Source organism: Chenopodium album, chromosome 22, assembly GCF_948465745.1.
Source record: "Chenopodium album chromosome 22, dcCheAlbu1.1, whole genome shotgun sequence".
Taxonomy (NCBI): Eukaryota; Viridiplantae; Streptophyta; class Magnoliopsida; order Caryophyllales; family Amaranthaceae; genus Chenopodium; species Chenopodium album.
In genome coordinates, this window is record NC_137855.1 from 4,874,207 (window position 1) to 4,902,066 (window position 27,860).

The 27,860-nt window shown below is 35.6% G+C and overlaps 2 protein-coding genes across 3 annotated transcripts; one reads left to right on the forward strand and one right to left on the reverse strand.

Annotated features, from left to right (window-relative positions):
• Window positions 1-3,599: 3,599 nt before the first annotated feature.
• Window positions 3,600-20,842, reverse strand: LOC145605050 (DNA topoisomerase 3-alpha-like). Its single transcript, XM_081661064.1, has 24 exons — window positions 20,458-20,842; window positions 19,456-19,634; window positions 19,302-19,374; window positions 17,575-17,697; window positions 17,299-17,420; window positions 17,141-17,213; window positions 16,923-17,039; window positions 15,889-15,972; window positions 15,324-15,503; window positions 14,988-15,116; window positions 13,858-13,932; window positions 12,034-12,123; window positions 11,815-11,919; window positions 10,510-10,544; window positions 9,254-9,383; window positions 9,057-9,109; window positions 8,697-8,796; window positions 8,048-8,086; window positions 6,931-7,009; window positions 6,695-6,766; window positions 6,029-6,112; window positions 5,307-5,477; window positions 4,474-4,594; window positions 3,600-3,995 (listed from the first exon to the last, which is right to left on the reverse strand). Exons 1-24 carry the CDS (start codon window positions 20,746-20,748, stop codon window positions 3,758-3,760), a joined length of 2,763 nt encoding a protein of 920 aa, XP_081517190.1. The 5' UTR covers window positions 20,749-20,842; the 3' UTR covers window positions 3,600-3,757.
• A 1,278-nt stretch (window positions 20,843-22,120) lies between these two features.
• On the forward strand, window positions 22,121-27,703 carry LOC145605033 (F-box protein At5g39450-like). Of its 2 annotated transcripts, XR_014104998.1 has the most exons (3): window positions 22,121-24,913; window positions 25,874-25,953; window positions 27,261-27,703. XR_014104998.1 is itself a non-coding variant. In XM_081661042.1 (2 exons), the coding sequence occupies exons 1-2, from the start codon at window positions 23,052-23,054 to the stop codon at window positions 27,274-27,276; spliced, it is 1,878 nt and encodes a 625-aa protein (XP_081517168.1). In that variant the 5' UTR covers window positions 22,121-23,051; the 3' UTR covers window positions 27,277-27,703. The 2 variants fall into 2 exon arrangements, 1 of the variants encoding a protein (XP_081517168.1); XM_081661042.1 differs by lacking the exon at window positions 25,874-25,953.
• The last annotated feature ends 157 nt before the right edge of the window (window positions 27,704-27,860 follow it).

Sequence of the window (27,860 nt, forward strand, 5' to 3'; positions counted from 1 at the left end):
ACTAGCGAATTTTTTAATCGGGTGGGGCCCACATACTTAACCAAGGGTACTAAATTCTTTAACCCAAGGTACTCAATTCTTTGGTTGATTTAATTTTTTTCACCTGAATTCTTAACTCAGTACCCAAAAGCAAAGTAAAAATAATTGAGTACCTAAAAGGTGAAATTTTAAAGAATTGAGTACCTAATTGTGTGCTTAACTCTCTTAATTTATTATGAAAATCACCAAAACTATTTTTGATATCATTATTTCTTCTCTATTTTTTCGTCCTAAGTTCTAAAACTAAACAAATATAGTATATCTTTCAAAATTAACTAATGAGATTATAGTTATATACTTTTCCGAATAAAGAATATTGACAATTATTTTAAACAAATAATATCTATTTAATCCGTGTAATGCACGGGATTAAACTAGTTCGTTATATATCAAATAAAATTTCTTTCTACAAAATTACTTCAACGATTTAAAAAGAATAATTTGTAGTCATCAACATAAGTTAGAATTTTAATCAAGCATATAAGAAATGGCAGAGGTTAATCAAGCATGATATATAGACTTTAATAAGTAGGATAAGAAAACTTTAATAACTTTTGTCAAAAAAAAAAATAAATAAAAAAAAATAAAAAAATAAAAATCACACACACTTTAATAAGTAAAATAAATACCTCTTATAAAAAAAATAAAGTAGAATAAATACCTATTAAATTCTTTTCAATATTTTTGAAGAAATTTATACCATGCAGGAATAATAATACTAAATTGTAGAAATTTTTTGTATCCATCAACGTCTGTATATAAAAAAAAATATGATATTTTTGTTTCTCGAGTTACATTCAATCGTCGGCATCAATTACATGTATTAGATTAAAGAAAAATTGTCAAAAACCATTAAGCGGTCCGCCAAAAATAAGTAAAACTATTGATTATTTCTAAATAATACAACCTTTAAAGGGTATCGCTTTAAACAGGATATTTTACCCAACCTTAATGACCGGTTGACATTATAATTTTTTTTAATAAATTCATTTAATACCTTAATTAACTCTTAATTAAACTTAAATTATGATCAACAATTATTTAAAATTTTTTTTTTAAAAAAAACATTCGCACCAGCCACCGTTGTCACCCACTTCCCTTTCTCTGGCGCGCCCCACTCCCTGCCCACCGACGTTGGCCGCGCCCAAATCCTCTCTCCGACGCCGGTTCCAACCCTTTCCCTGAACCAACAATCCCCTACCCGAAATCCCTCTTTCTAACCCGCAGTAATCTCTATTAAAAAAATCTGGATGTCCAGACACAGTAATTAAAATACACTTGTAACGCATGTGAAAATTAGATTGAAACAGAACACTAAAAAGTGCGTAATTCTCAATTACCATAATACAAGTAACATCACTACCAAACATTACATCTCTTATTGTTCCTAGAAACTTTATTTGAATAGGGAGTCCTATTATGCCTGGAGTCATAGTTAAGTCATCCATTGACTTATCAACAAGCTTATACCTGAAATCACCGCAATACCAACCAACTTTGTTTTCATTAAACAAGATACTATACCAATTACAATTGAAAGTTGAACATATGCGCAATATGTCATTCGAAATCATGACAAAATTTATATTTATCTTTATATGTGACAAAAGTCTCTTCCGGGTTGATACCAAAACTATGAAGCGAATTACGACTATGTCAGATGGATAATTGATACCATTTTGGTTTTAATCTTATATTCTACTTTATTGTTGTTGTTGAATCTTTAAAATATCACCCTCTATTTTATAAAATCTTTGAAATTTCAATTTCAATTAACATAATTATATGTGTTGACTATAAGCGATATATTTACGTAGTAATTGATAAATAACATTACATAGTTTGTTAATACATAAATAAGTTTAATGCAATTTGTTAAAATTTTAACTGAACGGTTAAAGAAAGGAGAGAATTTATCATATTTATCTTCAATCTTCTCAACAACTCTCTTTACTTGAACAATAATTTCGGCTTTTGTGTTACACTACAAAATCTCAGTTTCTCCCACAGCTTTCTTCAACTCTAAAGACTCCATCATTAAACTCTATGCAACTAGCTGGTTTTTTAATCCTCCAACCTCATATTCCACTACTCTCCCCACTTCACCAATAATTTCACTTTCTTCCACTGCTTTCTTGAACTCTAAAGACTCTATTTTTGAACCTAATACAACTAAATGGCTTTTCAATTCTTCAAACTCGGATTCCAAACCAGTTGAATTTTTTTTGCTAAATATGTAAAATATCAACCTCAAATTTTGAAATCTTGGAATTTGCAACTTTAATTTTGGAAATTTCAGCATTCTTCTCTGTGATATTTGTCATTTTATGTATAATTTGCTTTTAAGCTCTTCAAATTCTTCCCTCAATTTTCCAATAGCAGATTCATCAACACCCTCGTTCTTCGCCATATCTCAACCCTAATGATAGAACAAAGTGCAGTTTGTGGTTTGCGATTATCAAGTTAAGTTTTTCATAAATTGTGTTTATCTAGTGGGTTGAAACTGTACGGTCAAATTCAAGACGGTTTTTTAATAATTGCAGTAAAATTAATCGAGTAGCGGGCTAGTGGGTATAATTTTCTAAGCAATTAGCTCAACCCAATCTTGATTATTGGGCCAAAAAGGTTTGGTTGATACTAGGGTTGAGCGTAGCAGGGTACCCTGTAAAAATCTCAAGAACCGAAACCTATTACAACAGGTTCCTAAAAATAGGAATCGGAACCAGTTCAATAGGTTCCTAAAAATTGGGAATCAGAATTGGAACCTCAGGTTCCAGTTCTGAAACAGGGTACTCTGTCTTTCAAAGTAAGCTTAATAGTTATTTGATTGTCTAGAATATTTAATACAAAATTACAAATACTTATATTAATACCATTAATTAAACCATTAAGAGTAAGATGAAAAATGAATAAGAGGAGGGAGAGAGGTAGGTGACTGCTTTTATACAATTTTAATATAGGGCTTTTATACTTGGGCTTAAATGATAGGTTCTAGTTTCATGCACCCTATAGAGAACCTATACTAACAGGGTACCCTACAAGTTCTGGGTCCAAAATTATGTTACCCGAAACCAGAACCTGTTGCAACAAGTTCTCATATTTATTACCCGGAACTGGAATCTGATCTACAGGTTCCGGTTCTTAAACCTGCGGCTCCGAGCAGGTTTCGGTTCCAGAATACCCTGAATTTTTGCGCACCCCTAGTTGATACTTCAATGTTCTGTAGTACTAGGATAAGATTGGTTGTTAAATTTGCATCGTATCCCCTAAATAATTTTTACACCTTAAAAATTAATTTTGGCTTACTTATCATAAATTTCAATACCTTACTAATAAAGAGTGCCAAAATGATGTCCCTACTATCAGTATGGTTAGACGACGATGTTAAAACAGACTCTTTCCTTACAAAATGACTTATATGAGTGTCTACCAGCTTGGACATAAGTTGTCTGCAAGTTCTTCTGTTAGGTTGATCATGCTGATATCTGAGAAGCAATCTACCTCCCACTTTTTCTTGACTCTCACAAGTTGGAAACAAGGCAACAGGATTATGAGCTAACCCTTCAACTATAATCTATTATAAGCATAGTGTGTACACGATATAATTTTGAATCACAGATTTGCCAGTAATTTTAGATTACACTTTATACACAGAATACTGGATAAGTAGTTACAGGATGTATGATCTAACTGCAGTGATTATTCGGATAAACACAACCTATATGCCACGGTTTGGACAAGCATTTGCAAAGTGAGATGGATCACCACAAGTAAAGCATCTTCTTCCGGATACAGGTTCACCTGTTGCTGAAACAAAAGTCGTATCACTTCCACGACCCCCACCACGGCGCCCCCTACCTCGACCACCCCGTCTACCAGATGTAGCATTTGAGCCTCTTCCATTGGTATGCAAAGCATTCTGTCCTCCAGCGCCACCATCAACCATATCTTCCCATCTGATTTCAGGTAACAGAAAAACATTAAGGTGTATGCATAATTGCATAGAGCTGGATAGCTGGCTTTGACAACTACATTGTACTTGAGCAAAAACCTACAATGTGATCACTGTGATGTACCTAGTGGTTTGCAACTTTGCATATATTCTTGTAAATATCCGGTTTGGACAAAATTTACAAGTCAACAACATTCTGAAATAAGAATTTACATAAAACTAGGGCTGCATATGAGACTCCTACAAACCAAATCTTGGTGGGCAACTTGCTTAAGGCCTATGAGGTAATAAAAACAAGCAGCTGTTATTTACACAGAAGTACTAACACAGCCACACGCCCATACCATCTAATTAATGCTTGAAGGGAAAAAAGGGTCTTGGTGGGGGTACTGGGCCTGGGACAAGGCAGGTTCAGGAACTCACCATTCAAAAAAAAGGAAAAAAAGAAAATCTTAAGCACAAATTTGAGATTCGGTACATACACAAAGAATCTGCACTCCTGCGATTGACATGAATAAAACTTTCTGCCCCTATTATTTGCAGTATTTGCTGTTCGCAATACACAGGGTTCTCCACACGAACTACATGATACTGAGGAACTCTCTGTAACAGCAGAGTAAAGTCAGGAAACAGTTTATGTATATCAACATTAGCAAAAGTTGATCCTAAGAACGTTCAAGACACTAAACTATATGAAAGTACAATTAGGAATAGACCCTTAAAACTTGGGAGAATAGACTTCTATCACTAAAATTTGACATGCATTAGTCATTGTTTTTGTTCATAATTTCCCTAATAACTTCTTGCTTAATTATTTTGCAATTACAGATTGAGCCTATTTGACAAAGGAAATTATTATTTTGTTCTCATTAAGTAGTTACGAGAGTAGTACGGAGTACGAATTTATACTGTCAACAATGATGAAAACTGTCATCATTCCACATGAAAAATATAAAAGCATATAAATATAGAAGCAACAAAGATCAAATTTCAAATTCTTGACACCTGAAAAAAGCAATTTCAAATGCCCTGATACGTTGGTCCAGAAAGCTAATAAACTAGTCTCACAGTGAAGTTGTAAAAAGCTTGACGTGAACAAAGCCAGAAAACTGTCATCATTCCACAAATTTTTATTGGACTAGCCATCCAGGAAGAAGAAAATGCTATGTCTACCAGATATTATAAGACAAGCTGTGAGGATATCTAGTCATTAACTACAGACTCCATATAAGTTTGGCTGGCAATAGAAAAGCATGATCAGTACAGCCTTAAAAGCTTGAAGAAGGGGAGTGAAATAGTAATACAATCACCATACCATCAGTATGATTTATTGCTCGAGACCTAGCATGTCTAGATGTTGAGACCTGGGAAGGGCAATCATTCGAACTATGGCCTGTCTGTCCACAGTGGGAGCAGACACCACGCTGCACATTACTTGCCATATTTCTAGCAGAAGTGGTGGTTGGAGTTTGTCCTCGCACTGCAGCTAAATGGAAAGAAAACAGTCTGATAACCACAGATTATATGGGAAAGCAGAAAGCAAGAATTTCTAGATAATTCCTCCCTATCCATCCAATACTCTCAACCCCCTCTCTTCACACAAACAGTTCCAAAGATTATTTAAATCCATTTATGTGTGTAATACATTCTTGCAAGCAAGAGCACAAAACAAAAGGAATTTCAAGGGGATGATGCAAGGATGTCCATTAACCTTTCAAGGAAAATTATTATCACAAGTTATTGTGTAATCTTCCATTGAAATAGCTAAAAGTGACTAATAATTATCACCAACTCAACTACCCTAATAGAGGTTCCCACCCAAATCAGGATTGGGGTAGGAGAGGGAGGGGTCAGATGTATACAGCCTTATTTCTATAAGAAAAAGTTGTTTCCAATACTTGAAAATCTTTGGAGACAACAAGTACAGCACAAACATAAAACTGTAGAGCATTGTATTGTAGAAGAACCTACAGGCATTCTTAATTCTGGGAAGAATAATTAACCTTAAATATAGCAATATTAAGAGACACAACATACCAGATGTCCCAGAAAGATTGCGAGGACCAGTTCCACATATTTCTGTTAACTGTCTGAGTGTGTCATCACATCCACCAACACAGCCTGGGAGGAAATTCTGAATTAGTATTTACAATGGTTCCCAATTTTTTTCTAAGGTCTAGTCTATAGTTGATAATGATTTAAAAAAAAAAAAAAAAAACGACTTCCGTTTCAAATTATTTGCAACGATTTGACATAAGGTGTGAGTAGAAAATGTCTAATCGTTGCATATATTTTGAAACATAGGTAGTATGCAACATATCAGTTAGTCCAGTTACAGTGTTTTTGGATGAGGAGAATTGAAGAGGAAATTTATAAATGAACTATTTAAAAACATAGTTATGTTCAATTATGGAAGGCAAGGAATAGTAGAGATCCATATCCCTTCCCTTTTTATAAATCAAATCCTTTCAATAAGAAAAAGGCAACCCTTCCTTTCGCTCTTCTTTGTGCAATCTAAATAAGAGACTAGTTCTCCTCCCCACACCATCATCCCTCTGCTAAAAAAAAAAGGTTTTTTCCAGTGTACACTCTTCTCCTGAAAGTAGTACGGGTTTGTATCTCCCTAAGCTTAATGTGATGAAGGACCACCACCTAAAACAGAAAGAAAAAAAAAATTGCAAAATATCATGGCATAAAAAGTACCTAAATGATCCACACTGTAATTTGGAGGAATTTCCAACCGCCGAAACTTGAACTGTATTAAGAACACTGGACCTGGATGCAATATGTGATTAGTGATACAGTGTGTAAATGTGAAAACTAAAAAGGTAGCCCCTCAATACGGTGAAAAATAAAATAAATGGAGTACTAATGATCTACAGCCTATACAATCTCCCAATTGACCATCCATGGCTACAGAATTCAAAATTTATAACAACCTGGAGAGCACAAGTTGCATATATTAGAGGTCACAGTTGCTTCTGATATAGATCCAGGTAGCCAAACAACATTTCTACACTGCAAATTGCAGCAAAGTCCAATTAGTACTTGCCTGAAACAAAATCTCCATAATGGATGAGTAAAGCAGCAATATAGCAACAAGAAAGAATCATGAAAGATCATGATAAAAGGTTCAAGTTTGAAGAGCAAGTACAGAACACAGTGATTTCCTTCTGAGAAAAGATTTTGGTACTCATAAAAATGACATTGGCAATTTGGCACACCTCTTTTTACAGAAGCCTTATTATGTTTGAATGTTTCACAGTAGGATTTGGCACTCCTCTTCTGCCAAGAAGCCTTTTTATAATTCAAAATAGGATTTGGCACAAATATTGCGGCAATAATATAGACCAGGAATAGCATGGGATAGTTAAAATATTAAAAAAAAAAAAAAAAAAAAAAAACGAAAAGTGAACTAGTGGAGCATGCGGCAATCTTACGGAGTAAGAAATAAAAAAGGCATCAATTAAATTTTGTGCCCAAAAGGGTTTTTTTTTTTTTTTAAAGAAAATTGAAGGTGATTTTTATATCTTAAAAAGAAGTTTTAATCTTGAGACATCATATTATGAAAGTGTGAAAAACATAAAGGGACAGAGGGCATATACGGGAAGGGGAATTAAGACAGCTTATTGACAGACTCCAATGAGCTACAAGCCTAGATTAATGAAGTAGTGAGTGTGGATAATCAAAACCTCAACCCTTCAAGACAAAGAAAACAAAGCCAATTCAAACCATACCATGAATCTAAGACAAGAGGCAGCCGTTTAAATATGGTGCAGTCCAGGGGTCAAAATGCCCAACCTTAGTGGTATCATTAAGGCTCTTCCATAAATTGGTAAATTGCAGTCATAGATTACTAGAGCCAGACAAAAAGTACAGTCACAAGAATATTTGCAACAATGACAAAGATCCACTTAGTTAGACAATTCCCATGCAACTAAAGAAAAGAACACTTGTACTATGATCAGTTGATTCAGTTCCAGGATTCAAGTTCACTAATTTAAATAAGTAAATGGAAATATTCAAGATTTCAACCACCATACAAAACATAATTACCAGAGGAAAGGCCAAGCACGAAACCATGAATTTTCCATCCTGCATAAAAGAAATAAACAGTGAATAAACAAAATTGATATTTTATTCTGTAAAAGCTGCAATCTTCAAATCAGCAATCCTTAATCCTATTAGCAGTTGACAAAGCCTCTATAGTGAAAAAGCACTCCAAGTGACTTATAACTTATAAGGAGCGCATATTAGATCATATCAGTATCACACACATAGATATCATCCCATAAGGACATTGATGGTTGTGGCCTTGTGGGTATATGTTAAACATCACAAGAGTGCAAAACTGGCTAAAAGCCAAAAGAAAAAAAAAAAAAAAGGTCAAATCAAGGCTTGCAAGGGCAATGTAATGCACTGCCTCTGTTAAAAACATTTATATGGCATGCTTGATGCAACCATGAAAGGGTTCAGGGTAAGTGGCACAAACCAATGCCCGTCCTTTCACGGATTCATTCCATTTCTATACATGTGATAGAATAAATTGCACGCATTTTTTTTATTTCTTTAATTGTCAAATCCCATTCAAAGTCATTTAGTGAAACACTGCAAAACACAAGTAAAGTCGCCCTGAAAATAAAGGGGAAAAGTACAATCTGAACACAACTATGCCTAAAAAAGCTATAATTCTTTGATTTCTCACCGGTTTGCGTTTCAGTGCCATATCAGCCTGTTGGCAAAGACCACAGCGGCGAACAACATCACCGATTGTCTGCTGCTCTTCTGCCCCAGATCTATTAGTTCTACAGGGAAGAAGGAAAAAAAAAATTAAAGCAAGGACACCAACTTGAGGAATACTCCTTTCCTCAGACAATATTAGTGTAACCTGTCATAGACCAACCCACAATTTAATAAATATTGCATTGACAAATAAGTGAGTAGTAATTGTTAAGATATAGCACTAAATAAGAAACATAGTGCACTCAACAATAAACTGCAATATAGATGTTCCTTTACTCTACATAGTCAAAGTATAACCAACTTTTTCGTATGTAGGTTGTACCTGTCAAAAAATATTTCCATGGCTTCAAAGAGTTTAACTTTGTTCACCCTAGCCTGCAAATTCCCTCAAAAAAGCACCAAAATTCAAAATTTATATATGAAAAGGTCACAATAACACACATCATAAATTGCAAAATGTTCAATGAAATAGTGCAAAGGCATACAGATGCTGTTTATTTGAGGGTCACAGACACTTACATCTAAGAAACAAGCTTTCATTTCTTGCAAACATGAAGCCAAAATTTCTGCTTTTCTCTTGGTTCCTAAGCTAACAGCCCTCATATCATCCTCCATCTTGGATCTGAGATAAGGTTTCCAGAGCTCATATCTGAATACGAAAACACAAGAAACAGGGATGGACAATTTAACATCAGAAAAGAGAGTAGGAACTAGGAAACCATGGAATGAATGCATTTTGCCACCAAAATCTATTGAATTAGGTATCAAACTTTACAGCCCGTTAGTAGGAGATAATAAATGATGGTAATAGTGATGAATATATATGTTTTCTGAGATTAAAGTCACATGGAAAAGCCCATTATGGGACCCACCCCCCAAACATGTAGTTTTCTTCATAAATGTTCATTACCACTCTATACCAACTCCAAAGTGGTGCTAGATGGTAACGGAAAAAATTTGAAGAAAAAAGTTGGGACAGACAAGTGTTTCCATAGAATCAAACACAAGACCCTACAAGACACAAATAAAATGATCACTATCACGACCATTTATAGCCTACCAAAAGGGAGGTAAGAAGAATAACTAGAATCAAACCCTAAAACATGTAAGGGGGCACCATTTTAGGAGGAACAGCAAGGGATTTAATCATTTAACAATGTTCCAAGAATGAAACAATAGATGAATAATCCTACATCATCAGTGAATGTGTTAGACCCCAACTGCGCCACCATACTCATCATCAAGCATTGCTGCCAAAAAATCTGGCTGTCATCACTGGTCTCACCCACAACCATAAAATCCTCTTTTTAGCATCTTTGGCAATATAGTATATGGCAAGGGTAACTTGCAAGGGGTGGGCTAGTAGCCAGTAGAGACTAGAGAGGTGGAAGTGGGTGGAAATACGATGGAGAAGAAGGTGGTCAAAGGTGGTTGCATGGTCCCATGGTAGTGGGTGAACATATTTTTAGAATTTCTTTTAATTTCCAAAGGAGTTCTAGACTTCTAGTAGGGGATGGGAGTGGAGATTTATAATTCTTCTCTTACAAAAACAGTCCGAGTGGGTATAAACAAGGTATAAGAACAATAACAATAGGAACCAAAATTTGATCTTCTGCCATTCAAGCGGGTAAATGATTTATACTTTTAATTTACTCAGTTTCAACAAGGTATAAACAAGGGAGTCCCTATCCCCAAGAGACTCAAGATGAAACTAGGTATATAAATTAGATATTCTTGTAGATGGTGGGTAAAAATTGTGACAGCAACTGACTTACCCCATGTCATCATAACCCATAACCAATGATTCGCCCTGAAAGAAAAATAAAATTCGAAATAATTAAAAGCTGAAAATCAAAGAACCTGAAAAAGTTAACAGAAAGCATATACTGAATTGTCAGCAAAAGTTGGAAGAAAAAATTCACTACTAGCTACTTAGGAGGAATATTCCACATAGATGAGGTTAGAAAGAGTAACATATACACAAATAAGGAAAAAAACCAAACCAAGCCTGATTTGAACAGGCCAGCAAGTATAGAAAATGAAAATATAAAAGAAAGCTCAGGAAAGTTATATGCTAGAAATTGGCATGATAATGCAAATACATAATCATCAAGCAAGGTATAAGATGAACTGCACTGGAAAGAAATAAAACCATTAATCGCAACTTCAATGGCAAGCCAATTGTCAAATTAGCTTGTCATGCCACATAAGCTTTCAAGCTAATTATGTTTGTAGCTAGTTTCATCCCCAATGGCTAGCTATTAGCTTACTATTTAAATTATCAATTTATTATTTTTATCTTAATTACTAATTGACTTTTAACATTTTCTTTTTGGCAAGTTTTTTTCAAGCAAATTAGCTTGGCAAAGCTAATTTGCTTGATTAAGCTAATTACATATTTTTGCTCCAATGGTCAAGCTAGTAGCTAGGGACTATTTAAAATTGCAAGCAAGTCCCTAGTTACAACCATTGGAGTTGCTCTAATATGTTTAAATCTAGTAACACTAATCCCATCAGACAGTACAAATCTCGCACATATGAGTTTCTGGTATGAGCATGGAAGCAAGATAGCAAACTCACGCTTTCACTTACAAAAACGAGGGAGCTCTAACCATTATGATACATTTTGCATAGTAACTATAGAGCTTATGATAGTATACATAGCAACACCAATCACTCACATGTCGTTGTAAGTAGCTCTAGTATCTGTTCCAAACAAATACCCCAGCATAATCTTAATAACTGCTTTCCTAAGAGTTTGTTGTGGAAACCAGTTCCCAATTTGTTTTCCCCAAACCCACCTGTATCATGACCAGGAAAATGATTCTACAAAAACTCCAAAGCATAATAAGCATTAAATATAAAGTACATATAAGATTTTAAATAAAAGCCACACAGCACTGATTTCCGCTCTTAATCTAGGCATTCAAAAATAAGAACAGCAAAATTAGTTTTGATAGCGATAAGAGTAGCTGGATTTTGCAAACAACTAGAACAGAGGAGATTGAGAGAAAATAATATAGGTCAAGCAAGAAGCAACCAATCCAATAATTAAAAAATGTAAGGTAAAGATCACTCACAAGATTAGTAGGCGAAAAACGAGTATTTGCATCTTTCGTAGCATAGAAACGATCTAACAGCTTCTTTATGTGATCATGCATGGTTGCATCAGTACCGATTCCTGCCTATATGAAAGCCATGATGCATAATTACTGATTAAGAATAAATATACAGCATTTAACATTATAAATCAACAAATAGATTTAACGTATATAAGTTTAACTATAAATCTCACACACTTTATCCATGCAGCTCAGCAAATCAGCTTCACTTAAGAGCGGCGGTGGTCTGGTCACTCCTGTGTCTAAAGTCAACGTAGTTGGAGTAAACTGCAAAAGAAAATCTCAAGTAATCATCTTCATGGTAACATGAAGGTGGAAACCATTTCTTAACACCATTGGTTGCCTGATTGGTGGATAGACATATGAGATATAACAACTTCCAGTAGTCATTAAACTAAATGATTTTGTTCCTATCATGAAATGAACAGTTAGAAGGGATCGAATATGATCTCCTAAAGTGATTCTACTGCACCACAATAATTGTCACAACTAGTTCTGATTCAGTTTGTACTGTTGCCCTTATTATTCTTAGAGTTATAAATGTCTGATGCTCCAATCATTGTTATGGGAGCTTTGGGGTAGATATCATTACCACTAACGTTGAATATATTATTTTTAGGCGCCTAATATTTTAAACATAACAGTTTGAAATTTTTCTTATTGGAAATTTAAGCATTTTAATCTGGTTATGAATTATTATTTCTTTTTCCTTCCATTTATTAATTTCGGTAATAATTAGTGACCGGCAGATTTTGTGAGAAGAAAGGGCATAGGGAGTAATTACCATCCTGGGAAAGATTGTAATGGGAAACTGATGACCTTTCTTCTCACGAAATCTGCAAGTCACCAGATTCCCGTAACAATTGGAGACTAGATTGGAGACAGAACTAACAAAAATCTTACGACGGAATGGAATTCTTGTTGAATGCAACTCGGCACTAGAAGGTGAAGAGCTTGAGTAAAATTCCCTAGCCTTGCCTAATATCAAGATAGAAGATGAAGCCAAACCCATTACTAATGGACCCATGAGAGTACTAACTACTAAGCATCTTAATTATTCCAATGACTGCTGACTCAAACCAGTTTACAAACATCCGTCAATCTAATTCTTATCACCTTTCACAAAAATATTATCATAAAAATACGATAAGAAAGGTCTTGAACCTTGAATTTCTTTCAAAACCAATAAGAATTCCCCTCATACCTCCTCTCTTGAAATCACAACAAATCTAGCTGCCTCTTGGCAAGAGCCTTAAGCATAAGCCATGGTGCTAGAATATAAATATATGAATTAGATGACAATCCTCCATGGGAATCAAAATGACAAATACCTTTCAACCGCATGACAATATGAAACTACCAAATTTCATATTTATTTTCTTAAGAGTGCTCAAACAAACTTACTTAATGAAAAGTAAAATCATTTAGCTTCAATATTGCTCCTACAGTCTTACAAGGTAGGGAAACCCTTTCTAACATCACCCCTGAAAAACTGATCATGCAGTCTTTTTTGGGCTAATGTAACCAAGACTTTCAACATCATCCTAAGAACAGCTTTTCATAAAAGGCTCACTACTCTTTGAAAAGCTACTTTTCCTCCTCGGCTTCTATAGCCCAACAACACCAAAGTAAATACGTAGTAATTAACATAATGCCATATTTAGGATGAAAATTTTCTTCTTCCTGACAAACACTCCATACCATCGAGATACAAAGCAATAATTTAAAACTCATCAAATTATTATCCAAATCTCCATCCAAAGTCACCTAATTCAAGTGTATCTTAATTCTCATCAATATTTCATCTTTTTATTGATAAATAAGCTGGAAAAATATCCCACCAATCTGTGGACAATACAGCAAATCTAATGATTGATCTATTAATCATTCGAAGTAACATCATTCAGCCATGTTAGCAATGTTCATGAAAGAAACTAAAAAACAGTTGATATAAATCCAGGAAGACTTTGAGACGTATCCGGTGAAGATTGAAGAGCAAACCTGTTGTCCAAACATATAAGTTGGAATCATAGATCCTCCCCAACTTTCAAAACGGTAGACATCCAAATAATTTTTCTGCAAAGCAAGCAAGACAAGTTAGTAGTGAAAGAAATATTATTGTCAATATCATAATCAAGACACGTGTCTCCATACCACATTCCAGCTACCTACCAAAATTTACATGAAAAGAGTTGAAAAATTATTGCTTGTAGATAAGTGAACAACTCTCTCCGTATCTGAATAAGTGAATCACTAATTTTAAATGGTCGTATCTGAATAAGTGCATCACTTCCTTACATGGAACTATCTCTCTATATTTTATAACTTATCTTTCCTCCCACTAACCCCACTTGATATTCTGTATTATTTCTCTCTTCCCATGATCCCGACACATACTCACATTATCATTCTCAGAATAAAATAACCTCCCACTCAATTAATAGCAATATATATAATTGTCAATTTCATCCACTTACACATTAAAATACCCACTTTATTACAAATGTTTAAAACTTTGTGCACCAACAAGTGATGCACTTAAATAGATACTGGGGGAGTAATATTTTTTATTATCAATGAGTAAAAATTATATTATAAAAAAAAATGATCCGAAAACTATATATTGAGACACTTCCAACAAATACCCACAACATTGGTCAAAGTGGATAATGTAAATAGTGCATCAATCCAAACTAAGGCAATTAAAATAACAGAAGAAGTAAAACACTAAAACATAACAACTTCACCAAGGTGCCGTGAACACTTTGAGGCCAAAGTTAATATGATTTTTAAAAGGAGGAGGGGAAATAAAAGCAAACGTGGCATAAGACTTTTAATTAATTATTGTCATCTTGTGAAGGTAAAAATTAATCTCCCAATTACATCAATAAGAAAGAGGCAACAATGTTTATTTGAATGAACTTCGGGCTCTATAAACTACAAACAATTTGAGAAGGACTAACAAAACTAAGTTTCATAGGCAATTACAGCATCCGAACGTAACCTATTGCCTAGAATGGCGGTTTATCTTCTTGCTAGTAACTAGAAGCGCAAGCTGGCGATATCATTTTTAAAGCTATTCCTTGTATCTAGGTCTAAATATTTTAAAGAAAATTGAACTACAAACTTACAGCAAGTATCACTCTTCCAGATGCGGAAAACATTTCACCAGCTATATCAATTTCTACCGTAGTCTCAGCGCTCACAGCTGGCTGTGAGACACAAGCCAGGAAATGGCGAACAACCAGCTCATATACATTCTGCAAACATGGGAGCACCCAAAAATCAGAATAGTTAATTTAAATAAATAAAGCGTCAAAGCCACCCTTAATATGAGATAATTAATTACACATTAACATTCACATTTTTGAGAATAGTGAAAAGGCAAGTTTTAAAATCAGTGCATGCAATTTATAATGAGATTACTAATACAATTTCAAACAATAAGGTAATATAGGAGAACTAACATTGTGGTCCTGGCTCCATCCAGACTCCCCAGCAGAAAACTTTGTTGGATGAATTGGTGGATGAGCTTTGTCATCATGGCCACCACTTCCAGGGTTTTTCCAAAGATCTGCCTCAGGGTCCAATAACCGTTGTGCATAGGTACCCCATACTGGATGTGCTTGTTGTTCTTGCACAATTGCCTAAATTTTAAAGGTTTAAAATATCAAATCAATTCATAAACAAAATCAAAATTGCAGAAAGCAAAGCAAGATAAAGAAACAATAGGTTGGTGCATATGAAGATGTCATGTTTCTAGTGAGAAACAATAATAAAAAATTTAAAAAAAAAAAGGGCACCCGGTGCACATCGGCGTCCCCGCTAGGCGAGGGTCCGGGGAAGGGTCCCACCACAAGGGTGTATAGGGGGCAAGCCTTCCCTTGTCAATTTTGACAAGAGGCCGCTGCTAGGACTTGAACCTGACCTCAAAGACACGCAGCGATACCTTAACCGGTGCGCCAAGACTCCCCTTTCTAGTGAGAAATGATGACTTAATAATAGGTAAAAAGATAGATCAGAGTTACCAACATGCAGATCAGTCCTAGCCGAGAAAGAGTCAGTCTCGGTTCGAGGATAGCTAATGAAACCAGATTGGTATAGCTCTTCTGCCACCTGAGAAGACAAGCAGAAATTTTTGATAGTAAATGATGTGATTTTGTAGACAATAGGACCAGCATTCAGTCACTAATCTAGCATACATGTTTTACTTCACCGTTTCGATGGTCCATGATACAGCATAATACGTTGGTAAGACTAAAAAATTGGAAAGTTCTAAGATGACTTTGAACTTGCACATCCACACTTAAGACCAAAGCAGCCAAGAAAGCACTCATTTATAGCAGAGTGGATATGTTAGTAAATCTTCAGGGACGAAACATTCAAAATGAATAAGAATATGGGGAAGTTTACATCTGAATAAAAAGATAATGGAATTTTAGGCAGGCCAACAAAAAGCGTACAGCTTAAGCCTTAAGGAGCTCGTGAGCCAAGATTATTACCAGGGATCCTATTTCAAACCAGAAAACTTTGTCCAAAGAAAAAGAGACAAGCAAGTCATTCAGTTAAGTATTTGAGTGCATCTATATTTTTAGTTCTATGTAGTAGTAAATTGGATGTATTGTGCAAATGCCTTCTTGACATAGTGGTCGTGATAAAGATTAATGGAAATATTAGCTAGTAGTAAAGTAAAATGTCATCAGCAATACAGCGACCAAAAACAAATTAAGCCCACAAGCTAAGATATTGCACACCATGCGTGCACAATATAAGAAATATGTATGTAATATTATAGTAGTGGAAGTTATAAAATAAAAGGTTGAATTATTACAATTAGTAGTAGCCCATTACTCAACTATGCCATGAACAATAAAACAAATCTAGAAAAAATATTTGATTACAAAGTTAACAGACAATCCTTCAAAATTTTCCGGCCATTTCTGTAAATTATATTAAGTTTGCAGTATTGCTACTCTAATCTCTTAAATTAGCAGGATTGAATATTTTTTGACGATACATTTCTTCTAAGATCAATTATGATAAACAGTACTCCTGGCCATACATACCTTCATGGTGCGTTCGGAACTCAATCTGAAATATCGTGACGCGCGTTTTTCAAGTTCAATTGTACTTAATGGGTAAGGAGGATATTTTAGTTTTTCCTGCTGTCTAACCATTGTAACCTGGCATTAGCATTTTGTGAATAATCAGCTCTTGAAACTGTTGATTGCAACTTAATTCTAAACAGTTTGCTATGAAAGCCAATTAAAATCATTTTACTCACAGTAGCAGTTGGTTCCTCAACACACATCTCATAGATGATGACTGCACAGGTATAGTCAAACATATGGCCACGCCTGTAAAACAGTTCAAGATTTAATCTTTAATAGTTAAAAATTTTACACAGAATGACAGAACTAGAGAGATGCTGACAAATTTTACATCCAACTGAAATTTGCAATTCCTTCCTCTGAGTTGTGAGAACAATTGATAGTCCAAAACTCTTCCGGTTCATGTGCTTGTATTTGCCAATACCTTTCCACAACAAAGCCAAGTGTTGGAAACTACAAATGACACGAGAGCTTCTATGTCAAAATAAATGAGGAGAGGGAGAGGAAGAGGAAGAGGGGAAGAAGAGGAGGTAGACAAAAGGACATGCATACATGCAAGATGACCAATGGAATAGGGATGAGTTAATGCAGCAACAGGTGGCACTACCTGACATGGACCATAACTTAAAACAAGACTTCTGTCCTCAGTAGCAATATTGAAGTTGAAAGCATCTTTAAGAAGCATTGTCTGGAACCTGGTGAAAGAAGCACCAATACGTAGATCTATCTCCTGCAGAAGCAATGAAAATAATACCTGTAAAAGGGTATAGAGAGAAGCTACAAGCAAACCAAAACAAAAAAAAACAAAAAAAAAGGACCACTACGAGAATGACCCAAATGTATTACTTGGCGATTTCAACCAAACAGTAGTTATTATGAAGGTCATATAAAACAAGAAGAGCTTTGAGTTTGAACTTCACATAAGTCTGGCTCCCCCCGATTAAACAAGGGGGAGAAAAAAGAAAGCCAGTCCAGAATCTGCAACTACGGCTCATAGGCATACATGTCATTAGACTGTTCACTATGTATGTCCAGATGTAAAGAAAAAACTTTATAATCTTCATTCGAATATCAGCATGTAGTTAATTCTTTTAACTCTTTTGTTATATGTTCAATTGATTCGCAACACAACAAGTCAACAACCAGTAAAAGGGTTACAAGCCCTTGCGCAAGCAGAATATATAGGAAGGCCAGCAAACAGGTACAAGTCGTTCAACAACATGCTTCAATTCCACCCACTCACGTTTCCAATAACACCCAAAAAAAAAAAAAAAAAAAAAAAAAAACTAAATAAAAACACACACACACACAAATGAATAAGTGCCTGTTTGGCCGGGGTTCTCAAAGAGCTTCTGAGGGGTAGAAAGAGAAACTTGGCCAAACATTGTAACTTACAAAAGTAATTTTAGCTTCTTGAGAAGCCTGCTGCAAAGAAAAGTATGTTGTTGAAGTAGAAGCTACTAATTGTAGCTTCTTGGTTCAGTTTATCGGGGAGGAGATTTAGGCCATTAAATGAAATTTTTTGCGGACCAATATGCCCTCATAAATGGTTAAAAGGACCATATATCCTCACATAAAATCAAGTCCTCTGTCTCTCTCTCCTCCATCTTTTGTCTCCATAGATTTGACTACAAGTATATGCTCTATATCTGCTGCTAAAACGACCCCGAAGAATTACCATTCGCCGGTCTAATGGAGATTGTGGTGGCGAAATTGGTACACAAGTAGAGGATCGGAGGGCGGGGGATTGATGAATCAGATAAAAGTTCAGATATCTTTAGGATGGGTTTCTAGTTTATGGATTAAACTTTAACAAGTGACAAACTTAAGAACAACATTAGAGATTCATTAGTAATGGTGCCATGGTGGTGGGTGACAATAACGGCATAGAATAGCAGCACTAGCAGGGGAAATGTAGATCAGAAATGTGAGAAAAATAATGGATCTTCTATTAAAAAAAAAAAAAAAAAAAAAAAAATGACATGATGAATACTCATTTTATTTATCAACTAAAAATTAATCTTCATTTATCAGATAAATATTAATCGATTTTTATCCAATAAACATTACTCTTCATTTGCTTGGACATATTATAATAGGCCAAACAATGTAAAATTGTTTCTTATTTCTCAAAAGCACTTCTTAAATTTTGTGGCCAAACAAATATGTTTCCCACAAGTGTTTCTTTAGAAACAGTTTCTAGAAAACTACTTCTAGGAAACGAAAACTGTCTTACAGGACCTTGGCCAGACATACCCTAAAGCATTTGAAAATCTGTATAACATTGAATTTACAAAACATTGAAGTTTGAAAGAAATACACAAAGAAACAAACCTGCCTTGCATCTACAGCCTCGGCAAATGATTGATTTGGTCGAACAAGGTTCTGTACTGCTTCATGGATATCCCTAATAAATCCAAAATGACAATCCATTAGATTAAACCCCATAGTATAATAAATCCCTGTATCATATTATGTAGGTTCATACCTGTCAATCAAAGCAGAAAAGCGAGCCCTCCATGTATTCAAGTTGGGGTTAGCTTCTGCACAAACCTCAATTACCTCAAACGCAATATTTTCTCCTTCCCTATCACAATCAAGCCACAGTATGAGCCATTGGCAGCCCCTTGCTTCCTGTTGCAGTGTTCTCTTGATATCCAACTTGTCCTAAATCATAAACATCAGTTATGATCATTAACCATTCATCCTAGAATTACATAAGTTAAGAATTGAGAGAACTATGGAAGCATAACTTAGAGCAAAAGTTGAACAAGGCAGGATACCTCTATATATATCATACCAACTGTCTATAACTAAAACCGATTTAAACTTGTCTTCTCCTAATTCTCATAAGACCGAAACCTACATACTGTCTGAATCAAGTATTCCAAATAATCTGTCTAACTCGTATCCTATAAAAGTCCCACTATAGAACAATTGCCACACATACCTTTTAAATCCAAAAGTTGCAAACCCCACATACCCAAATTTATTAAAATTACACACTATGCTATATTTTTTTATCATCAATAGGGAGACACAAATGCCAAAAATTTAGACGAAATTCACTTCCTCAGCCTCATGTACCAACCCCGACACTTTAACCAACTAAGCTAGTTAGCATCCGCATTATATTACACAATGCTACTATACACCAACTAAAACATTTACCAACTAAGCTAGTTAGCATCCGCATTATATTACACAATGCTACACCAACTAAAACATTTACCAACTAAGCTAGTTAGCATCCGCATTATATTGCAATGCAGTTGAAAGTCGAAACCAACTAAAATATTTACCAACTAAGCTAGTTACCATCCATGTTATATTGCACAATGCTAACCGAAACCAACTAAAACATTTACCAACTAACATCCGCGCGACTTTGCACAATGCTACTCGAAAGTCGAAACCAACTATCTAATCAATCAAATAACAATTACACTCAAACTGAATTCACATAATGAAATTAAATTAGAGGATAAACCTGAGGAACAGTTTTATGAACGGGAGCTTGATAGAGGTCACTAGGATCACACGAATGCCATTTTCGATACCGCTGATCAAACTCGAGCTCCATCAGATGACCGGTGACGGAAGTGAAGAGCATATGAATAGGTTGACCTCGAATTGTGTAATCGAATTCGAAGATTTTGTTGTACCTGGATCGTCCTTCTCTAACCCTAAGTTGATTTCTTGACAAAATTCCGGCGACGGCTTTTGCTACTGACGGCTTCTCCGCCACGTTTAGCGCCCTAATTTGGCGGTTTCCGGCCATCGGAGAGTCGCCGGCACCGAGGTTTAGGGTTTTGTTGGAGAAAATAAAATTGAGTGATTGTTTATTGTTTAGTTTAGAGGGGTTCCTTTGATTTTCCCGCCTTTTTCATATCGTAATTTATACGTGTATTTATGACCTAATAAAAAAAAAATTTAAGAATAAGTCAACTTTTACGTAATAAGCTCAAAATAAATTAACGTCTTGATTAAATCAAAATAAGTTGACTTTTAATGGTATTCTCTTTTTAATTGGTCAAATGAAGTACAACCTACAAAATATGTCATTTTTTAATTAAAAAAAATTATTAACTATAATTTCAAAAAAAATATATTAACTATAATTACATAAAATAAACAATTTATAAAATAAAAAAAAAAAAAGCTAATCTCCTCCTTCCCCCACCCAATGTTTGAGGTCAATGTCGGCGACCACCTCCCTCTCCCAACGACAACGACCCCACTCCCTCCTTTCCCCATCCACAACACCCTACCCCTCCCTTTTACCCATTTCCACTTCCCCCACCCTGACACCACCCATTCCCCCCTTTCTCCTTATCGGAAATTGCCCCTTCCCCCCGTCTCCTGTCCCCTACCTAAAACGTCACCCCCAAACCCTAACCGAGCCCCCAGTGGTTTTGAGGGTAGGATTTAGGGATGGGAATGGGGAAAGGGAAGGGATGGGGTCTCCAGCGACGGGAAAGGAGGTGGTCGCCGGGAGGGGGTTGGTAGTGGGTGGTGGTTGGGATTTTTCAATTATTTTTTTGTGTTTTTGTTTTTTTTTTTTTTTTTTGATATAGCTATTTATTTGTAAATTGATATTTTTAAAAAATATATCTTTGTTAATTTTTTTTAAAAAGACCAACCACATAATGACACGTGTCATATTTTACTTTAACAACCAGTTACTTTCTAATCTAACAGGTTTTGACTCATTTTTTTCGTGACTTCAAGTTCTCAAGTGATTAACACTAAGGCTTATTCAAGAATTTATGCCATATCATGTTTTTTTTTCTACAAATCATTTACATAATATACAAAAAAATTGCTAGATGAATGCAATCAAAATATATAATAATTATTATAGTCATTTTTCAAGGCATTTATGAGTTAAAATAATTATTTAAAAAAAAAACAAACTCTATAAACATATGTTAATAAAAGTTTACCAATGAAAAAATTAACACAATCTATCAAAATCTTGATTAAAAGTTGAAATATTTAAAAGTAAATCGAGCATAATTAGATACGGGTATCAAAATTCCAATCTTAATTAATAATCCAATTAGCCCCCACACCCACATGAATTCACCATCTCTCCACAAAATATTCCATCCCAAGAATGATTGGAATAAGCAAAGCAAAGCTAGACCAAAACCAATTATGTGACATATGGAATCTTTAGCTACCTTTGATGGTAGGATAGGTGTCATGGTCTGGACCCATCTTTGGCTAGGACCCACTTAGCTAAGCTAGTCTTCAAGCTCAAGCTTCAAAAAATATTCAACTTTGGCTGGCTCAGCAGTCACACCATCTGGGAAAAAAAAAAAGGAGAGAGAAAAAGAGAGGATTTCAAGAAAAGAAGGGATGACCATTCCAAGGCTAGAAGTGGGCTAGTTTTTGCTGACTATCTATCTTCTATATTTGACATAGTGTATTTAGTTAACGTCTAAAACAGATTACTTTTCTTTCAATTTATTTTTTTGGTTCATTCTTTCACTTCACACATTTTGTTCTTCCCTAATTTCATGGGGTTCGTTTTTTGTTGATGGGTGTATGAAATCTCTGATTTTTCTTGTGAGATTTTGTGTATTGAATGAATTAGAGTAAGAATTTGAGCCAAATTTTCAATCTTTTTTGAAATGGGTGATGAAGATTGAAGCTTGTGAGGTAAATTCAATTCGAATTGGTTGTGTATTTTTTGTTGTTGTTTTGGATTTGATTGGTTGATTATTGAAAAACCCCTCTTTGAAATGTTACTATATTTAGGTAATTAGTGCTCATTCTGTTACTGTTGCTTGCCCAAATTGGTGTTTTGATGCAAGAATTGACCAAATTGGGAAACATATGCATCAATTTTAGGTTAAATTAATCTATTTTTGGGGAATTTTAGATGGGTATTTCAATTCTCAGCTTATTAGTTGGTTGATATAGTCTTGGTCAATGGTGATAGTCTGTATTTCTGGGAAATTAATTTGATTTGAGAATGTTGATTGATACTTGATAGAGGTTTGGGCACTTATTGAGTAAAGAAATCAGACTGTAGTTAGATACCGAGATTTCGGTTTCAGTCACTAGCAAACTGTTATGTCTACTGGAGCTTGTGGTTCTAGCTTGCTAGTAGATCTGCCTGATGATATACTTGTTATAATTGGAAAGTCTCTTTCGCCAAGGGACATTTGCTATCTTGGTCTGTGTTGTAGGAGTCTGAATTCTCTTGCAGCCTCAGATAAGATATGGCTCACTCAGTGTGAGTTGGTTGGGATTATATCCCCCAAAGATCTTGTTGAGTGGCGAAAGGCAGTTCTATCTTATAAGGCCATTTGCCGGTTTCTGATCAGCGTGAAGCCATTGTTTGGAATTTGGGTTCACCAGAATCCGGAGCTTGGAAATGTCGTTTATGTCATGCCTGGCTTTGTTTCGGTTGTTGGTTGTCGGATTATTCCTCAAGAGCTAGGCCCTTTAGGTATAGAGGATGGTCCTATTCTTTGGGCGCCTGTCTTTGAGGTGATCTGTGATGATAGTGGGGGGACTGTGTTTATGTTACATGGAAGAGATAAGGATCGTGATTATATTTATCCTGGTTCAGTTAAGTCGGTTGAGAAGACTTGTAATGTGTTATTGCTTGAAGTTGAGCCTATAAAAGGGAAAAAGAGGGATAACTTGGTGCGCAGTGAGAGCTTTGATAACCATTCGGATGGGGAATCAAGTAGGAAGGCTTGTAGATCAGACAGTAGGATTTCAAAGTCACAGAGGTTTGCTGAACCAAGTGTGCTAACAGTGCCTTTCAGCAAGTTATCATTTGGAGACAGGAGGAAATTACTTGAAATTGTTACCAGCCAAGTCCGCATGCGAGCTCCTGGATCAGCTTCTGCTCCACTGTTTCCTTGTTTGAGGAGTGATGGAGATAGTTTTCCCATAGACATCGTGCGCTTAATTGAACGTCGAGCAATGCTAATTAAAATGCATGGGCATGGAGAGGACAACATTGATGGGATTGATGATCATGGACTACCTAGTCTTCCTAATCAAATAGATTTGAGTGAAATAAAGAAGACTCTTGATCGTTCAAGTGGCTTTCGTAATTCTCTTAGTGGAGACGATACTCGCTCACAGTGTGCAAAGAAGAAAACACTTGGTGACTATGTCAGAGATTATACTCGACAGATGCTTAGGAAGTCAAGCTCATTGAATAGTAACCGAGTTAGGAAGAATAGCTCTACCAGCAGTGAAAATAAGCATGCTCAACTTCACGATTTCCTGAGTTCAGGAGATACAATAGGACTGACATTACATGCGTCAACCATGAAGTTGTCTTCATATCGAGCATGGCCAAATATGCATGATAGTCGATTTGCTTTGTACAAATTGCCTATTCGAGTACCTACAGTTGGTCAAGAGTATGCTGGTTTGTGGGGAGGAACTTTTGGCTGGCCTCCAGGAAAGCCTACCGATGACAAACCTGGAAAGGCTTTATTCTTTCTTGTTCTTTCTTACTACGAAGAGTCACCAGGGCAAAAACTACTTATTGCTACCAAAATATTAGAAGGCACCCATTATGTTCTGCATCCAAATGGTTCAGCTATGTTCATTGTTAATGTAAATGAACCTTCAGATGAGCCATTCCCTTGGGATTCTGGCGCAGATGCCCTGCCTCTTACTGTTAAGCAATCTTTCTCTGGTGAAGGTATTGCTAATGGTTATGGGTTTAGATATCCTGGCTCAAAGCCTGGTTCACTTTTTGTTCTCCAAGATGGAATGCTTGCGTTTCTCTGGAAAGAATCCAGGGCTATTTTGACATTGCAGAGGCTTGATTTGGAAGAGCTTTTAAAGAAAGGCGAGAGAGTACCTGCTCTTCCGCCTATCACCAACTTTTCTTATTTAACAAAGTCCTACTCAAATGTGTTTGCAGGCTTTGCCAACATGACAACTTCTGTAACATCACCGAGGTATGCCACATAGATAATTTTATGCAGTTACTGCATATGATATGCTTTAGATAGACCTCTAGCTGCTGTTCTTTTAGAAACAGAAATTCATTCTGTATTCTCAAAACATCTTGCATATAGACATGAGGTTACTATCTTTATTGTTAAGTTATTTCTGTATTCTCAAACATCTTGCATATAGAAGCTAGTAGATCCTAATTATGCGTACTTATAACTATCTTTATTGGTTAGGTTATTTTCTAATGTCTACTGTTCAAGTGTATGTTTAACTTTCCTTTTTTAGTTTATCTAGGGGTCATTTTAGCACATGAGGTTACTGTAAGAGAATATACTATGAATTAATTTATGTGAAAAAGGCAAAATCAATTTAGGAGATCCACAAAGGATTCCTCAAGTTGAAGTTGAGTTGTCTATATGCAAAAGAAGAGTTGATCTGTGACCAATAAGAGATATAATCTATGCCTGTGGCCCTGTGGGTGTTGGATTTATATATTCTTTGTCCATTGTTGTATCATTCATTTGACCTCGAAATTGATGTTAGCACGTGTAGCTCCTAGTAAATGTTCATGTTTTAGGCTTGTACTGTCTCTTGATAGGAGCCATGATTACCATCTTGTAGTGACAGAGTAAGAGAATTATTAGTCAGAAGTAAGATGCAGGGAAGTCGATGTTGTGGTATAGGGGTTGTTGATGATATGGTGCGTGGGGAGTTTGTAATGAACGGTGTAGTTATTTTTTTCAAGATTCTGGTGCTTGAGTATTGAACCTTGTTTTAGGTGGTTTGAAGCAATATATGGTCAATACATCCTATGAATTTATTTGAGTGTATTAGAGTGGGTTAGCAACCTTGTTTGACATAGTTGAAAAGTGTATGCCTTTACTTTACAGTTTACTCACACACGCTTTCTTTTGCCCACCATTTCCATTGTCAATAATTGAGTTTCCGACATTTCTTTACAGGTGAGTAAATATAGCCAAGTATTTCACCCTAACTCTAAACTGAGGAACATGAAGTTTTCTTGTAGAAACAAAGACTTGGGGTAAGTTGCATTAGAAGCACTGCAGTTGCAATTCCATTTTCACCTGTGAACATATAATTGAGGATATTCGGAAGGAAAATGAGTAGATCAATGTGGTTCCCCTGTTTTGTGAAATTTTTCAAAAGAATGGTGAAAGGAGAAGAATAGAGAGGGGACGCCAGTTAGCATGTTTTTTAACAAGGACAATAGGAAATATGATGCAGTGTTTGATCTGGTACATATGTTAGTATTGCCTTTGACTTTTCCGGTGTGTTTGGATAGAAGGAAATGGAAGGAAAAGAAGAGGACGGAAATGGAGAGATGTGATATCTTTCATTTGGATAACAAATGAGGAAGTAAGGGAATTGGAGGGGAGAGAAATGGAGAAATTAAATTGTAGGAAAATGATCCCTCCAACAATGGAGAGATTTGGAAGGAAAACTCACCATTCTTCTCTCCCCTCCCTTTCCCTCCCCTCCTCTTCTCCTCCCTCTCCTTCTTTTCCTTCCTCTAATGTTATCCAAACACACTGTTCAAGTCTTCATCACTGCAGATTGGTCACTGAATTATATGTCAAAGCATCTGAACAAAAGAGGAGGGGGTGCAGTGTGGTGCTTGGACTTTTTTACCAAATCAACCATAATTTAGAATCTGTCATCTAGACTTGGGTGTATGTGTTGGATACAGGTACATATCAACATATCCTCGCCATAGCACAATATTAGGATACAGGACACTGTCCTAAAATCAGATGGGGATGTGGGGACATTATTAAGAATAATCTAGTTATAGAAAATGAAGCAAAATTTATTAGGTAAACCGTTAACAGGAGCCCTGGCCAACAAAGCAGCTTGGTTCTACGGACCAATGTATTGATTTTTGTAAAAGTATTGGTTGATGGGCACCCTTCACGTACCTTGCTGCAATTCCGCATGCATTAGGGGACACATCAATGCTATTAGAGTATAAGCCTATAAAAACATTAGGGTTGTGCATTTTAGTGTATGAATTGGTCAGTTTAGGGAGCTGAAACCTTGAACCAGAAACTAAAACCATACAAAAACCAAAATGTTTGGTTCAGTTATTTGTTTCAGTTTGGGTTTCTCAGTTTTCAGGGTATCTGTGTCAATTTGCTCACTCTGTCACGTTGGTTGGCCCCTGACTCCCTGTATGCGTGATTCTTCTGTATGACTCCATGTATATTCTTATCACTTGATGCTATAAACATGACTTCATCGGTTATAGGCTTATTGGTATTGCTTGGCATCTTCCAGCTGTTAGCAAGCTCATCAGTTTACTAATGTTTCCTTTTCTTCTTCTATCTGCAGGAGAAATCCTTCATAGAATGCATTGAAGACTTGTACAGAAAATAAGTTCACAGCCATTGGTTTTGCTCAACAGATAAGTTTGGATGCTTTGAAGCTCTCAGCAGCCATATTGATACTTAGCTTCTTCTCATGATACTGTTATAGTCGTAAAGAACCTTCAAAATAGAGTTTGATTTATACTTCATTGTGTAAAAGCTGAGGTAGTATTGAAAAAGATCATGAAAAATGTATGCATAAACATGGTTAACATTGCTTAGCTAATTAGCATAGTACCTTAAGACTAGTAATGTTATTCTGTTGTTATCTGTCTGATAACTTACATTTTCCTCCATTGTTAGGAGAACCTTTAATGTCAATGTTATTGGTTACAAAAATTTGATAGTATGTGACTGATTATTAATAGAAGTACTGTCAAACATTCAGAGTTAAGCTGATTTTCAATATCAAGGGAACAAAACTCATGCTACTTTACATCATCATGGGAATGAGCAGTTATTATCCACGCTTTTTGAGAAATTTTGATGTTACGGGGCCCGGTGACGAAAAGTGTTGAGATCCTAGGGGATTATATCAAGGTCATATAATGCCATTTTGAACCAT

Coding starts and splice junctions, on each gene's coding strand:
- LOC145605050 (XM_081661064.1), bottom strand. CDS start 20,748: ATGGCCGGAAACCGCCAAATTAGGGCGCTAAACGTGGCGGAGAAGCCG. Junction 15,504..15,888: donor CGGCTAGGACTGATCTGCAT/GTTGGTAACTCT, acceptor TTTAAAATTTAG/GCAATTGTGCAAGAACAACA. Junction 6,767..6,930: donor ATGCAACTTGTGCTCTCCAG/GTTGTTATAAAT, acceptor TATTGCATCCAG/GTCCAGTGTTCTTAATACAG.
- LOC145605033 (XM_081661042.1), top strand. CDS start 23,052: ATGTCTACTGGAGCTTGTGGTTCTAGCTTGCTAGTAGATCTGCCTGAT.